At 42.0% G+C, this 15,441-nt stretch overlaps 2 protein-coding genes across 3 annotated transcripts in view; one reads left to right on the top strand and one right to left on the bottom strand.

Annotated features, from left to right (window-relative positions):
* zbtb11 (zinc finger and BTB domain containing 11) overlaps window positions 1–15,441 on the top strand; it is a 505,104-nt gene that overhangs the window by 157,901 nt on the left and 331,762 nt on the right. The window lies entirely within an intron of this gene.
* Window positions 1–15,441, bottom strand: part of lpp (LIM domain containing preferred translocation partner in lipoma) — a 154,127-nt gene that overhangs the window by 37,487 nt on the left and 101,199 nt on the right. For both annotated transcript variants that reach the window (XM_033964915.2, XM_033964916.2), the window contains one exon: window positions 5,693–5,789. In XM_033964915.2, the coding sequence (XP_033820806.1) occupies window positions 5,693–5,789 (97 nt within the window). The remainder of the gene's footprint in view (window positions 1–5,692; window positions 5,790–15,441) is intronic.

Below are 15,441 nucleotides of genomic sequence, written 5' to 3'. Positions count from 1 at the left end.
CTTATTTATGAGCTTGGTTTCTTTGCGCCGAAGAATTGAATTAGTTACATTTGAGCTGCGTTGTGTTTGTAGTTGCAGGGCTTTTCTTTTCTACGTTAAACGGAAACCTTTGCACTCTAAATGGAACCGGTTTGTTGTGGTGGGTGAGAGCGAGGTGCTTGGCCGAAGGCGCTGGGAGGGGGAAGTAGGGGCGGAGGTGGAACGGGGGGGTTGGTGCTCTGTGAAGTGGGTTCGCGGCTGGTGGGTGGGTGTCTTGGAAAAAGGTTCGAGTCTGACATGCATCCCACTTGTTATGACATGTAGAGGCACATTTGAAAGCGAACTCCTGAGAGGTTCCTTAGGGCGACCTCGCTAATATGCAAATCCTTTCAGTGGAGTATCTAAGACAAAGCACAAAGCTGTCTAAACTACGTGCCTATTAATACATTAACTTCATGGAGGAAATGAAAAAGAAAGATGAAGTTTGTTCTGACCCACTTACCTTAGCTGCTCTGCACAAGACACTGGCACAGACCATGTGCCTATGTTCTGTGTGAAGCATGAAAGATCTTAGCTACAAGGTGTACAAAGTGGGACTGTCCAACTCCGTTTTAACCATGTTGTCTCGGGCTAGTTTGTGCCTACATGCTTTTATCACTCCTTCTGACCTGAAGGTGCAGTGATTAAAACATATCACACAGCACAAAGGTCCAGGTGTGGATTCTCCAGAAGAGACTGAGTGTGTTTGCATGTTTTTGTCTACGTACTTTGATTTCTCCAACCGTACCTCTGATAAACACGCTGGTCAAATTGGCCAATAGTGGCGATGTGTATAGTTCAATAGTTGCAGAGAGAGAGATGCAAAGAGAGATAGAACTCTGTATTCAACTATACCAGAGTTAGACGTCGATGATGGATGCACGAGACAGTACATTTTGGGTTTATGGAATAATTTTGATGCTTTAATTTACTATTTTTACCATTGAAAGGTATGAAGGTATTGAGGTTCAATAGATAGCACTTGATTATGATGCCAGTTTTGGAGAGGGTCCTTAAGGCAAACTCGCTAATATGCACATTCTTTCAGAGAGCGTCTAGCACAAAGCACAAAGCTGTCTAAACTGTGTGCCTATTAATACATTAAGTTGATGTAGGAAATAAAAAGGGAAAGCTGAAGTTTATTTTGACCCACTTACCTCAGCTGATCCACCAACAACTCGAGTCTGGACCGTTACTGGAGCTCCTCTACAGTTTGCCATTTTGTCTCTTTTCCAAGATCTCTCATAAAGGTTTCATGTGAGGTGTCTTATAAATTATGAGGCCACTTGCAGCCAACATTTAGAGCAAAAAAATAGCTAAGACATTTTTTTCTTTCTACTCAACTTCTTCTAAAACAAAAGACTACCAGGCTTTTCCCAACAGTTCTGTACAGTACAGTAAAAGCCTATTTCTGATCATTTCTGATATGAACATTACAGAAACATTTATGCTACAGTCGGGGAATCTCTAAGGGAAATCTCAGAGTATAAATATTGATTAGGTATTAAACTTTCACGTGGCATATCTGTATTATTCTATAAGGCCGCATTCGGTACGTCAGCAAGGACAAGAAGAAATCCTTATCTTGTCATTTGGACTTTAAAAAAACAGCCACTGAAGTATCATGATTGCTAATTGTGAATAATGCAAAACAGCTCATCGTTTCAATTATTCAGCCTTATGTCCTGGTTTTTACTTGACAGAAATGTAGCGATGACAAAATATCCCAAGTTGCTGTCATGCTCAAAATGCCAAGACGCGTGTGTAAGAAGCGAGCCGCGCAGCTGTGTCTTATTAGATTTCCACAAACACAGTACACCTACGCACCAACCTAAGTGGATTACACATGACGGATGATGACATTTGGAGAATAGGCTCTTTCAGATTACTCCAATCTGATCTGGAACTCTAAATCAGGACTAATCAGCCGCTTTTCAAAGGGGGCCTCAATCACACGCAGTGCTTTTTGGCTCCAAAAGTGTGTTTCTCCAAGAAAAGCCCTCTTTTGTGAGGGATCATTTTTAGGTTTTTACAGGGGGATTCTGCAAGATGTGACAGTCATCGAAGGCTGACCTGTCAGTCTGTGTGTTAGACTGGGAATGTGCTTAAAATGCAACTCGGTCTGTTGGATGGCTTTGCTTTGGCAGAGTGGTAGACTCAATTCCCAGGTTAATAGATTATAATTTCTTACATGTGGGTAGTAAGCATGTCGCTTCTGTCCAAAAACATGCATAGTTACTCCCAGAAGAGAATGAATTTTAGAATGAATTCTACCGTCTATGTAATCCCCCTGAAGCAAAAAACATTGGAGATGCAATATGAAAAATTGTTTAGTTTCCATTTGTTAGTCTATTACAGCAGGCAAACTCAAAAAGAGATGGCTGGAATTTTTATTACTTGAGGGAAAAATATATGGGGTATAAAAAGGGTTTGTGGGTCAATATAAAGTCCTGAAACTTTTGGGGGGAAAACGCCTTGGTGGAGGTCCCTTGTACTACTAGTTGATAATGTAAAGTGGTGCAATGCTGCTAATAGAAAGTTGCCCGTGACATTACAGAAGCCAGAGTGTAACATTAATTCAAGTGAATGAAGCCCCTGTGGACTCTCAGGAGAGCTGCAGATATGGATGTTTTAGATTAGAAGCTCATCAAAGACATTAGTGACACCAATAAAAAGTTGGCTATAGGAAGACAATGATCCTGTCCAACGCCGTGCTTCAGACCCCACTTTGATTAATCTTGTTAATGACTAGCCCTAGGGTTTAATCCGCTCGACCTCTTCCGCGCAAAAAACAGAGAAGATTCTTAGTAATTAAAACAGGCTAGTGCACTGGGACTTTCGGGATTTAGTGGAAAAGGAAGAAAGAAGTCGGACTTGAGTAAAACCAAACATGTCTTGGGTGAGTTTATGGACAGTGTTGAGCGGGGGAGGATGCACAGAGCAGCACTGAAGCCTTTGCTAATGAGTCCCTGCAGTCACCTCAGCATCTCTCACTTAATTCAGCTGTCGTCTTGTTTAACCACATCATGACCCCCCCCTCTCTCCCAATCCTACTCTTGCTCCACGTAACACTGGGTACACACACGCTAGCCCTAATGTGTTATGGCTACCTCAGCTCACATATGACCCATTTATCAGCTCCCGTGTCCTTGTTTTAGCAGCCTTTATCCAGCGAGCGTGATGGCTGGCGTGCGGCGTACACTAGCGGGTGCATGCCAGGCCAGTGTCACATACACACAGGCTAAATTTAGGACACGCGTTGCACTTTGTAAAACACGGCGACACTTTGCAATAACGCATTTCCAATTTCCTTTTGGAATAATTTTTTATATGTTAACCAGACGTCTATGTTCAGAGACAATTTTTATGTGGAGTTCCATTACTCTTTGGAAGTATTACTGCAAAATACTCAATGTAACCAATGTAAATAAAAGTAAATAAATGACTGACTATTTTTGTGGTAATAAAATAAAACTTGAGTAACAATGTGAAGTATATTTTTTTGCAATGTCCCACAGCACAGTATGGCATTCAACTTTTCTTGAATTTCTTTACTTCTAATTAGTAACAATAGCAGTCAATTAGTAACTAAAATATTTTTTTAAATACATGAATTCTTTATGTGAGCAGGCTTACCTCTCCACAGATCTATAGCAGGTGGATATCAGGCGAGTGTCACACATACACATAGCAGCTAAATGCAGCCCAAGCATTTCACTCTAAAAAATTACTCCACTTTCCTTAAGCCAGCAGATCAGTTTGACCCGTGTCTAGTGTGAACCAATTAAGGTCTTTATACAGCGGTGGAGCACCAAATGTAGAGCCCAATCTCCCTTAATACCGGTTAAATACAAGTCCCACAGCTCAAATACACCTCCACACGCCGTCATGGTATGAGCCCGATTAAGTGATGATAGGCGGCCCACTGCTCCGGCCCATTCAAAGCATTGACAGAGAATCTAATGGGCATAAGAACTAATTCCAGGGCAAAGGAGATTAAAGGATGCAGAGGAGAGAGCAGCAATCCTCCTGTCTGCAATCCTATTTGGCAAAATAGTATTAAAATTATTTGGTAAAAACCTTGACAGTGTCTTTTTTTTCCTCAATAAAAAAAATCAACTGGTTCAGAATAAAATAAAATGAGATACAGACAGACAATCAGACAGCATCCAGAATTTTCTCAAAAAGAGGAATGTGCCATGTGTCCAAAGGCATTATCTGTCTCTCATTATATCATTGTGAGTTAGGCTCTTGTGCTTTGATCGCACTGATGCCCTGTCTTCACTGAACCTGTAGACTCCTGTTGGAAATTTGCTGCCATGGACAGACACAGTATTCTGAAAAACAGGAATAATAATAATAATAATACTGACGTCTACAATTACTTCATGTGTATGAATGGTGGCATGTCTATTACCTGGTAACCTGTAGCTATTATTTCAAGAAAATGAAGATAGAGCTGCATTTTAGTAAAAGACTTCCAATACACTAGCATGGTACATAATATTAAACCTGTAAGTGAACCATTAGTTCAGGGCTAAATGCTTGATAAATAAAATTTGCAATAGTAAATTATTGCTCCAAATCTATGTTGTGATTAACAGCCCCTTGAAATTTACAAACGAACTTATAAAGTCTGCAGTGGTTACTTCAGCTAATTTGGTTTGAATAATGACATAATAACATCGTATTGTGTTAAAAGTCTGTGAAAGACCTTGGCATAAAGTTGTAGGTTAGTGAACGGTTCTATACTCTCAACCTCAAAATCTAACTTTTCCAAGATGCCATTTTTAGCTTCCGTGCCAATCTACACTTGTTACACTTCCTCGGCACCTTCCAGAATGATTTTGGCGTGAACAGATGTGTTTCTAGTGATGTCGCCAGGAGTGATAATGTTTACAAAACTGCTTCAGCGATTTAACAAAAAGCAATCCAACGGATTGAATGTGCCTACAATTGCATCCTATCGTTAGTGACGTGTGAATCAGTGACTCACAGGTTAATTTTAGCCACTTTAGCAACTCTCACCTATGAGTGCTACATTGTGAAGTGACTGCTCTATTTTCAGAGCCACAGTGTGCACACTAACACTATTACACTACAGGCTATAATGAGACTGGCCTTTGAGCAGCGAATAGTGGCATCAACTTATAGATCAAATAGGAGACCTGAGTTTCTAAGGCAACAGGCCACCATCATCAGTGTGGATGAAAGGATAGTACTGCATGGTGGTCATTTTCAAGTACAAGGATTTAGGACAGACTTTCTGTATTATTTGGTAAGGTTGAACAAATACTTATGATTCAATTAGTTTGTTGTTGATAATGTCAAATTCATATTCTATATTTCTGTATTCAAATACAAGCATACATTATAATACACATTTTTCCATTTCTCTCAAGTTATTCCCTGTAATTTAATTTTGCTACATCAATCAATCAATCAATCAATTAATTGCACTTTATTTCTAAAGCCATTTCACACATACCATGTAAAGTACGACATACTAACATTATTGTATCAACTATTATTTTGTGTTAATTCTATTCTATGCAAAGTTTTCTTTTATCATTGCGGCAACAAAATTGGTGCTGGGTATCAGGCCTTTTACCTCATACTGTAATAGAGTTTGAAGTATTAGTAATGTGACAACACTACTTTGCATTTGACTCACCAAAGTACTCTTCAGATGGAGGGTGATCCATGTCATACAGCATCTTCTTAGTGAGGCGTTCAAGCTCATCTTCCGGGTGGGTCACGGGAGCACTGCCCTGTCAAGCACAAAAGTCACCTGATTTTTAATGTCTTAAAACTTGCTGCTTAGAGCGGTTTATGCATATCTCATATCATATCTGTACTGAGGCAACACAAAGTATGTTCAACTACACAAAAAAAGAAAAAAAAAATCAAGTACAGTCCTTTACCCCCCTCAAATCTGTGAACACTACTGGTGAGCTTGCATATATCCAGCTTCACCTTAAAACCAACTTAAATAAATCAGGCTGAAACGCTGTCTCAAGGTCAAACACATAGAGAGGAGTGTAATTAAGATGCACAGGACATTCCTGGCTCGGCTTTTCCCATCTGAGACTCCTGACCCTGGCTCAAACCTCGGCCACAAGGTTACCAACGTCCTCCTTTGCAACGCAAGTAAGAGTGGAAAGGTGTAACCCTGACTAATCCTTGTATTTACAAAAAGTAGAAGAAAGCTTTCCTGGCCTGATTTTACTGCTCGCACACCTTCGACATAAGGTCAAAAGCTTTATAAAGCACAAAGGACTTAAAGTAGGAATCGTTTTAAGGGCCTAATCTTTAGAGATGTAAGACGACTTTGGTTTCCTGGCGCTCCTCTTATTATAATGCAGGCGGCGACATCTGCCTGCTGTGCATTCGCTTGACATTTGGTGCCAATCATTCATACGGAGAATATAACCAATCCTATCTTAAGAGGTGTGTGTCCTTTGCAGACGCCCCAGAGACCTGAACTGGAGTCAGTGACACCGCTTTGACCTTCCCTAGATCTAAAATGTCCCGGATCTTTACTCTGCATTTGATTTTCAATATGGCGACAGGCCCAGATCAGAGTTGACCTTTGAGCCAGTCCTAATTGTGACATCAGGGAGCAGCTTTTGTACTCACTTCTCTGTAGTTTTGGACGGTGCAATATAAAGGATTCAGATTTGTCAATAGCAGACGGAATAAAATATGGTTTTATATTCAAGAGTGAAAGAGTAATTATAGAGCAGGTTACACAGCTAATCTGGGGGTATTGATAACGATTTGTTTTTGTCAAATGTTTTATTCATTTGACTCACTGTGTACAAACTGCTTTAATGATGGCCATGAAGATGAGTAACAATACTAAAATTATAGAAAGAGACATTGCTTTGTGAGTTCAGTGTTTGCTCATTGGGGTTGGTGGTTCAAATCTCATGCAAAACACATGCTGTCTTTGAATCACTTTTCAAAAATAGAAAAAAAAAGATACCCAAAACAGGCCTTCTCAGACGTTTACAAAAAAAAGCAACAGGTTTAAAATGGAGCTTTGGGGTACTCTGGATTTAACTGGTACCTCATTGTGGCTTTATTAGAGCAGTGTGAAATGATTAGTTCAGTAGTATAAAATGCACCAGGTACCTCTTTACATTCTGAACAAAAGAATTATCTACGAACTACATATAGCACCATCTCAGGGTGACCAGCACATCAGACATATAGATATCTGTATAACACCTGTAAATACACACAAGTGCATGGATTCTTTGGCATTTCATAGCCACTCAACCACATTGTGCACGTCTCATCATAGAGGATTATTGAGACATGAAAGAAACATTCTTCGGTGGCTGCGTATCCCTCTATTGTCACTTCAAATGACATGTTTTTTTAATAACGCACATTGACCAAGACATGTAAACATTGAAATCGTTAAATAAAGAAAGAATTTATATCAAAGGAGGCTGCCATCTACCATGGGCTCATTATGTCCGCGTCGTTAATTTGAGACTTTTAAAGAGCGAGATTTAGTACTGTTAATCTTAGCGCCACATCAAAAGCATGCGGGAGAGGAGAGGAAATGTTGCCATTACACAAAACAGACTTTTAAGTTTAAGCGTCATTTATAGCTTATCCATTCTCTGACACCCTGCAGCAACGCACTGCCAGAGAGTTTAAAGCACCTTGTTAGGGAGTCTTTTGTGGCAGCACAGAATAATTTTTCACTTGAATAAGAGAAAGAAATTGCTTCCCCGCGTGCTTTATGATTGCTTCGCAGTTCCTGTTCAGCCTTTCAGAAACAACAATGGGAGCTATAGAGACGCTATACATGGCACAGACATGATTTTCTGTTATGTGTGGCTCAATTCGGTAAATTGTTTAGCCATGCCCTTGGGAAGCACTTTGTATTGAAGTTAGAGCTTACATTTAGCATAGACCAGGTTAACACATTCTTTTATATCTACCATATATCTACCTTATTCTAAATATGATGACTATAAAAAGAAAATGTGATGTAGAGATTTGACAGGCTGTATATCAGAGGCTAATCATGACAAAACCTGGTTCCAGATTTGAACTAGGACTACAAGATTAAATCAAATCAAAATTACAATATGAATGGACACAATTAGTAAATTGCAAAAGCTGCAATTTTTGAAGTACCATAATTTCCTCCACAAGCAACAAAGTATTCTGTTTTATTAACCCTGTAATTTAGATCTCTACAAACATGCGCATTTGTCAGTCCATATTTCAGTCTTTTTGTAAATTCTTCTGGATTTGTTTAAAATGTGAACTTTGAACAGAATCCTATTATTAAAATATGAATCAAAAATCTAAACAAGACTGCAATGCTTGTCAAGAAAAAAAAAAAATCACATATATCCCTAGAATGGAACAGAAAATAAACCTATAGGCAGGGTCGAAAAAAATAGTACAAATAAAAAATAAAAATCTGATTGCAAAGTTGTTAATTAAATGACACATAAAAAGAAATCCACACAAACAAACAATGCAAAATAAAAAAAAAAAAAGGATGTGCCAAAGCGATAAAAATCAAGAGTAAATTCACAAAAGAAAAAGGTTTGGTGTTAGCTGAAGTAAAGGTGAGTGGACAGAGCGGCACTGATAGCTGCTGCCTGCCACATCCACAGATGCAGCCTCCTGTGCGCTGCCCAGTGTGGGATTGGCACGGTGTCGGCTCTGGTTAGGCCCGGACTCCTGGGTGGTGCTCTGATCTCTGCTCTGGCCTGGACGCATTTGTACACCTCCGGCTCTGTCTCTACTGCACTGATACAAGCTGAACTAGAGAGACAACTGCTCCCTGGGCATCACTTCCACCACTCAGAGCAACCAAAATAAAGGGCTTTACCTGCGCCACGGCTGTTATGTCAATGTGCCTCAGATGACACTACAACACAGACATGAGAAATATGCTGTCAAATCATATTCTAGAGAAGATGAGGGAAAAAGAGTAGTGTTTAGGATGTCAACTGCAGGAGAGTTCTAATTTTCCTGATTATTTAATTGTGCAAATTGTTTCAGTTTTGTTTTTTTTTAATACAATTTTGTTTGCTGGACTATCAAGTTCAACATCGCAAGAATTGAAGAGAACAGCCATCATTCTGGAGTTCTAACACAGGGGAAGTTTCTCTAACATCAGTATGGGACCCAGCACCCGGAGACATGAACCCTCAAGACATTATGATAGTATTGTCCATTCCAGTCTAGTGCAATCCAGTCTGGCTGTGTTTCAATGTATCACCTCTGGTGATGTAGGGCAAGATAACAAGGCAAGGCAAGTTTATTTGTATAGCACAATTTGCACACAAAAGAATTCAAAGTGCTTTACAGAATAAAAAATACATTAAAATCACAATAGAAACAAATCAAAACATAAATAATCATCATAAAATTAACATTAAAGAGAAGAATAATACAAACCTTTCAGTCATATTCACAGCTAAACATAATTGTTTTGAACCTGGATTGAAACATGGTTAAAGTAGAGGCGTGTCTCACATCTTCAGGAAGACTGTTCCTGAGTGAGATGGTTCGGATGACACTAACATGTCGGAGATGTACTTTGGTGCTAGGACATTGAGAGACTTGTTCACAAGCAGAGCTGCTTTAAAGTCTATTCTCTGAGCCACAGGAGCCAGTGCAGAGACCTGAGTACAGGACGCATGTGCTCGTACTTCCTGGTTCTAGTCAGGACCTGAGCAGCAGAGTTCTGGATGTACTGCAGCTTACTGCTTGTTTATAGGGGCCAGTGAGCAGGCCGCCGCAGTAGTCTAACCTACTGGAAACAAATCCGCGTATACACCTGGTTTAGACAGTATACCTTTAATTTTTGCAACATTTTAATCTATAGTAAAAAGCTTCAGATGTTATTGATTTGATGTGGCTGTTAAAGTTCAAGTTTGGCTCAATTATTACCCCTAGATTTTTATTCTGATTTGAAAGTTTTTTAAAGAGACTAGAGGTGACTGCTAACACTCTCTCTTTGTTTCTGCAGGCCAAAGAATATGACTTTAGTCTTGTCTGAGTTTAGCTGGAGAAAGTTGTTTTGTATCCACATGTTATTGGATGCAGTGGCAGAGTGAATCCACTGGTCCATTTTCACTTGCGGCCAGTCAGACGTAGATCAGAGTGTCATCTACACAGTTGCGGTAGGACACATTATTGCTTTGTATTATTGGCCTAATAGCAGCATGTAGAGACTGAACAAAAGGGGTCCCAGGATTGACCCTTGGGGCACTCCACAGGTCAGAGCCATGTGATCTGAAACACAGTTTCCAGTTTCAACAAAGTACTTCCTGTCTTCTAGATAAGACCAGTTTGAAACAATGTAGTGCTGTACCAGAGATGCCCACTCAGCCCTCTAGTCTCTGTGAGAGGATCCTGTGATTGCCAGTGTCAAAAGCAGCACTCACATCTAACAGGATCTGAGACTTTGGAGACTTCGGGGTTCGGATACGTCATTTCCGGGTGAGTGCATTCTGTTTTGCGAGTTGTATATCTAGCGTCTCTCCTGAAATTGTTAATCCACGAATCCTTACAGTTTTAAAAGCAGTTTTTAACATCTACACTAGTGCCTGAATACTTTGTTAAACCACCGAAGTTTTATTCAGCATCTATTGCTCTGCACTTCGTGGATTAAGCCCCTCTATCTCTCGGTTCAGCCTGAACTAGCCTAGCCGACCAGCATCATGGCTAAACCTTCCTCCGCTTCTCTCGCTCTTCCCTGCCCAGGTTGCCATATGTGGAGTGATGACCCTGGCTTATTTGACGATGATAGGGACAGCTGCGTTAAGTGTAGTGGCAGTCCTGCAGGCCAGGGTTTCAGAGTTAGAAACGCGGATCTGCTCATTGGAGGCTCTGACCCTGAGTTACAGTCAGGTAGCAGCAGTAGGGACTGCGGACCGCAGTAGCTTTAGCGAAGCTAGTGAGACTAGCCCCCCAGCGCAACCCATGCAGCCGGGATCAGACCAGGACAGGTGTGTGACAGTTAGAAGAAAGCGTAGGACTAGGACAGGCCAGGGACACAGGGCTGAGAATAGGACTGTAGCAGACCAGGGACATAGGGTTGAGAGTAGAGAGCTCCCCGTCCAGAACAGGTCCTGAGCTGGACACGGGACACTCTACTCCAGAGGTGCTCAGACTTTTTCAGTATGTGAGCTACTTTTAAAATGATCGTGTCTGGAAGATTTACCACCTAATACAAAATTGTTAAACATATATTTATTTGTAAATGTATTATGAATTCTTACATGTACAGTGCATTTTCATGTACCTTGCACAATGTCATGAGATAATACTGCACAACACAATTGAACTTCTTACATGTTCATAATTACTTGAATGATGATTACTGCTCTGACTTGCACTGAATGGAATCAGTGAGGGATGCATAGTTCGGGCAGTAGCTTCTGACAGCCAGCCAGGAGGAAAATTGCATTTTTCGTTTGAAAGCGATAACAGAGTTAATCATGTTGATTACGGTTTTGTCTTTTTTTTTATAGCCATAAAAATCACGTTAAACGAAGTATCAGAATTACCTGCATTTATCACACAACTGCTTCTATTTTACACATCCATCTGCATTTTTTCTTTTACGCATCGAATAAATGAGTGAAAATCCCCACAGCCCCTGCGCTCTCATTCGTCACCTTCGAGGGACATCAGAGGCAGATTACCGTAATGATGATAAAATATTTAGATAGCCCCATGTCTCCGCTTTGAGACGCCATTTGAATTTACATGAGAGCACGACTGGTTGCGGAGTTACGCTGCTGGAAAGTCCACAACCGCACTCTATCAGTGACGATAGGATCCGACGCTATAGGGTTAAGCTAACTCGCGCTTGTTTATGAGTGTGCAGCACCCATGATGTGACCCAGGGTCAGGTGTAATCTGACTGGTTGTCCTGTATATTAGTCATGTGACTGGATGGATGACGGGATGTGATCTACCCAAAATGCCTTCGCAATCGACTGGTAGATCGCGATCGACATAATGAACACCCCTGCTCTACTCATAGGGAGCTCCATAGTCAGGGACGTGGAACTGCCTGCAGCTTCCACGCGGTGTTATCCTGGAGCCAGACTGGGTGACATCGAGGGGAATCTTAGGCTCTTAAAGAAAAGTAAGAATAGGTACCGCCGGATCGTTATACACGCGGGGGGTAACAATACTCGCCGTGGTCAGTCAGAGGTGGTTAAGTTACAGATAGCTGCAGTCTGTGAATTGGCTAAGTCGATGTCGGAGTCCGTGTACTTCTCTGGCCCCCTCCCAACCTACACCAATTGTGAAATGTACAGCCGCTTTTCAGCAGTCAACCAGTGGTTGACCGCAGAATGGTGTCGTCTTCATAGATAATTGGAGGGCATTTGAGGGGAAGCCTAGGCTTATACGTAGAGACGGCATCCATCCCACGCAGGCTGGCTCCGCCCTGTCTAGATTGACCAGGTAAGACTAGCACGCAGAATAGCTCAGGGAAGCACAGTTATAGTGACGTTAGGGAGCAGTTTAGACCAGTGAAGCACAGCTCAGTCAGAGGGAACAGCTCCAAACAGACAGAGACTGTGTGTGCCCCACGTACAAAAAGCACAAATAAAACACCCCTAAACTCTGACAAGGAAGCTGTCAGATCTCATAACTTAATAAAATAAATAACATGGTTAAGTGTGTAAAATGTGGACTGCTAAACATCAGGTCTCTTTCTTCCAAATCCCTTTATAAATGAACTAATTGGTGACCTTAATATTGATCTGCTAACCCTAACTGAAACATGGCTTCGGGAAAATGATTATGTTAGACTAAACAAATCTACACCATCAAGTCACATGAACTTTCAGAGTGCCCGGAGCACAGGTCGAGGTGGTGGTGTGGCCATCATCTCTCATTCCAGTCTAATTCTCAGCCCCAAACCCAAATTCACACCTCTACACACCTCTCCTAGCCTAGCCTCGCACTCTCCATTACATGCCCCAATTGGAAAAAACAAAAAGCTGTGATATTTATAATAATTTCCAATCAACTCCCTGCTGATGTTAAACAGGCCCCCACAGTCTCTGTATTTAAGACCAGGCTTAAAACCTTCCTCTTCGGTATAGCTTATGACCAGGTTACTTAGTTTAATGTCACTCCGAACTAACTATGACCAGATTGGCTGGGAGTGACATTAAAACCCGGGATAAGACAGGCTGCAGTAGGAGATAACAAGCTGGGGGAAGTATGGCAACCTGAGCTCTATCCTCTGCTTCCTCCTATTTTCTCATCAGCAATGCTATTCACAAGTTGACCCCTGTCCCACTCCCCCTGTGGAGTGTAACTCTTTCAGATGCCCCGATGACAGATGGACCCTCTCCTCCTCCCCACTTGGCCCTCCTCCACCCACTTCCCTCCTCCTCGCCTGGCTCTCATCCTCCTCGCCCGGCTCTCCTTCTCCTAGCCTTGTCTTCCTCCTCCTCGCCTGGCCGATTTTTCTTGTTTTGTCTGACTTTTCCTGTTGTTTGATTTTGCTGTTTGTTTTTGTGTGTATATCACGGTGGCTGAGTGGCAACACTCATGCCTCACAGCAAGAAGGTTTGGTTGGATCCCCGGGTCGCCCAGGCCTTTCTGTGTGGAGTTTTTCATGTTTCTCCCTGTGTCTGGATGGGTTTCCTCCAGGTACTCCGGTTTCCCCCATCAACCAAAACATGAACGCCCTTCGAGACAACTGTTGTTGTGATTTTGGGCATTACAAAAATAAAATGAATTGAATTGAACTGAGAACAGAGTGAGACTATGCCTGCATCAATGTTCAGGTTTTTGCCATTGGTAAGAGCAGTCTCAGTGCTGTGATGGGGTCTAAAACTGACTGGAAAACATCAAGCAGTCATTAATTTGGAGAAGGTTAATAAGCTGTTGTTAAACAACTTTTTCAAGGACTTTGTCAAAAACGGCAAATTTGAAATGGATCATTAATTGTTCAGTACTATAGCATAAGGACTGCTCTTCTTTAGGAGAGGTTTGATAACCATAGTTTTCAAAGCTCTTGGGAATGTGCCAGATTGAAATGACATGTTAACTATGTGAGTGGTCATAGCAAACTGTTGAGCACAGACTTTAGAAATCTAGAGGGTAACACATGGAAGCAAACTGATGATGATATTTTGGACAGTTTTGTCAGTTACAGGTGCAAAGTGACTCAGTGGCTGCAGGGTTGTTATTTGCACTGTGTAATTTGTGACATCATCAATGCTCTGGACCTTGTCATTAAAGAATACTGCAAACTCAATACACTTAGATGTGGAAATTAGTTCTAATGGCAGCAGAGCTGGAAGGTTTGTTAATCTGTTTACTGTTGCAAACAGTTGTAGTAAAGAAGTCGAAAGGCGAAGCTCTGGATTTGCCGGGCAATCTACGGTCCTACCCTTACTTATGGTCATGAGCTGGGTAATGACCGAAAGGACAAGACGGAGGATACAAGCAGCAAGCAATGGGTTTCCTGCGTAGGGTGACTGGGTGCTCCCTTAGGGATAGGGTGAGGAGCTCGGTCACATGGGAGGAGCGTGGAGTAGAGCCGCTGCTCCTCCACATCGAGAGGAATCAGCTGAGGTGGCTCGGGCATCTGCTCAGGATGCCTCCTGGACGCCTCCCTAGGGAGGTGTTCTGGGCATGTCCCACCGGGAGGAGGCCCCAGGGAAGACCTAGGACACACTGGAGGGACTATGTTTCTCGGCTAGCCTGGGAACGCCTTATGGTCCCAACGGAGGAGCTGGAGGAGCTAGTTGTAACTGCAAATATAGATCCATCATAGGGCCTTAGGCTGATATTACCTTTATCATGACTGTACGTCCAGAAGAGGCCCTGTGTGTCCTAGGGAAGTGACATTGGTGATGAATTGTTTGTTGGGGAAGGTGGAGGTGCTGTTGAATCATTCCATAGGGGACGAAGAGGTGGTGGTGCTGCTGGTAATGGTCACCTGTCCCCTTCGCTGGGACAGGTGGTCGGGGTAGTTGTGATTCTGCTGCTGGTGGTGCTAACCCTTTGGCTTTGGTTGGCACAGCAGGAATGCTTCTCTAAGTCCTCTTTTCTCTCACTGGCTGCACAGGACCCTGTCCAGGCTGGTGCCTCAGAGCGTGGAGAAGGTTATCTGTCAGCACTCTCACCCCACCTCTGCTCAGATGCGGGCCATTTCCCTTGAACTTGTCCTCTTGTTTCCAGAAATTCAATGTAATGCAATCCTCTGGGCGCACAGGCGTTAAACAGCCACGTGTTCACCTGAAGCAGCTGGGCAAATTTGTTCATCTTCCTTCTGTCTATGTTAGAAAAAGGTCCATGGATGAATGTATTAACCTCCACTTTATCAAGCTCATCAAATAATTTAGTGAAATCCCTTTTTAAGATTTCACTCTGTTCCATTCTGGTGTCAACTGC

The sequence above is a fragment of the Periophthalmus magnuspinnatus genome, chromosome 4, assembly GCF_009829125.3.
Source record: "Periophthalmus magnuspinnatus isolate fPerMag1 chromosome 4, fPerMag1.2.pri, whole genome shotgun sequence".
In the NCBI taxonomy this organism is placed as follows: domain Eukaryota; kingdom Metazoa; phylum Chordata; class Actinopteri; order Gobiiformes; family Gobiidae; genus Periophthalmus; species Periophthalmus magnuspinnatus.
This window is presented reverse-complemented; position numbering and strand designations above follow the sequence as displayed.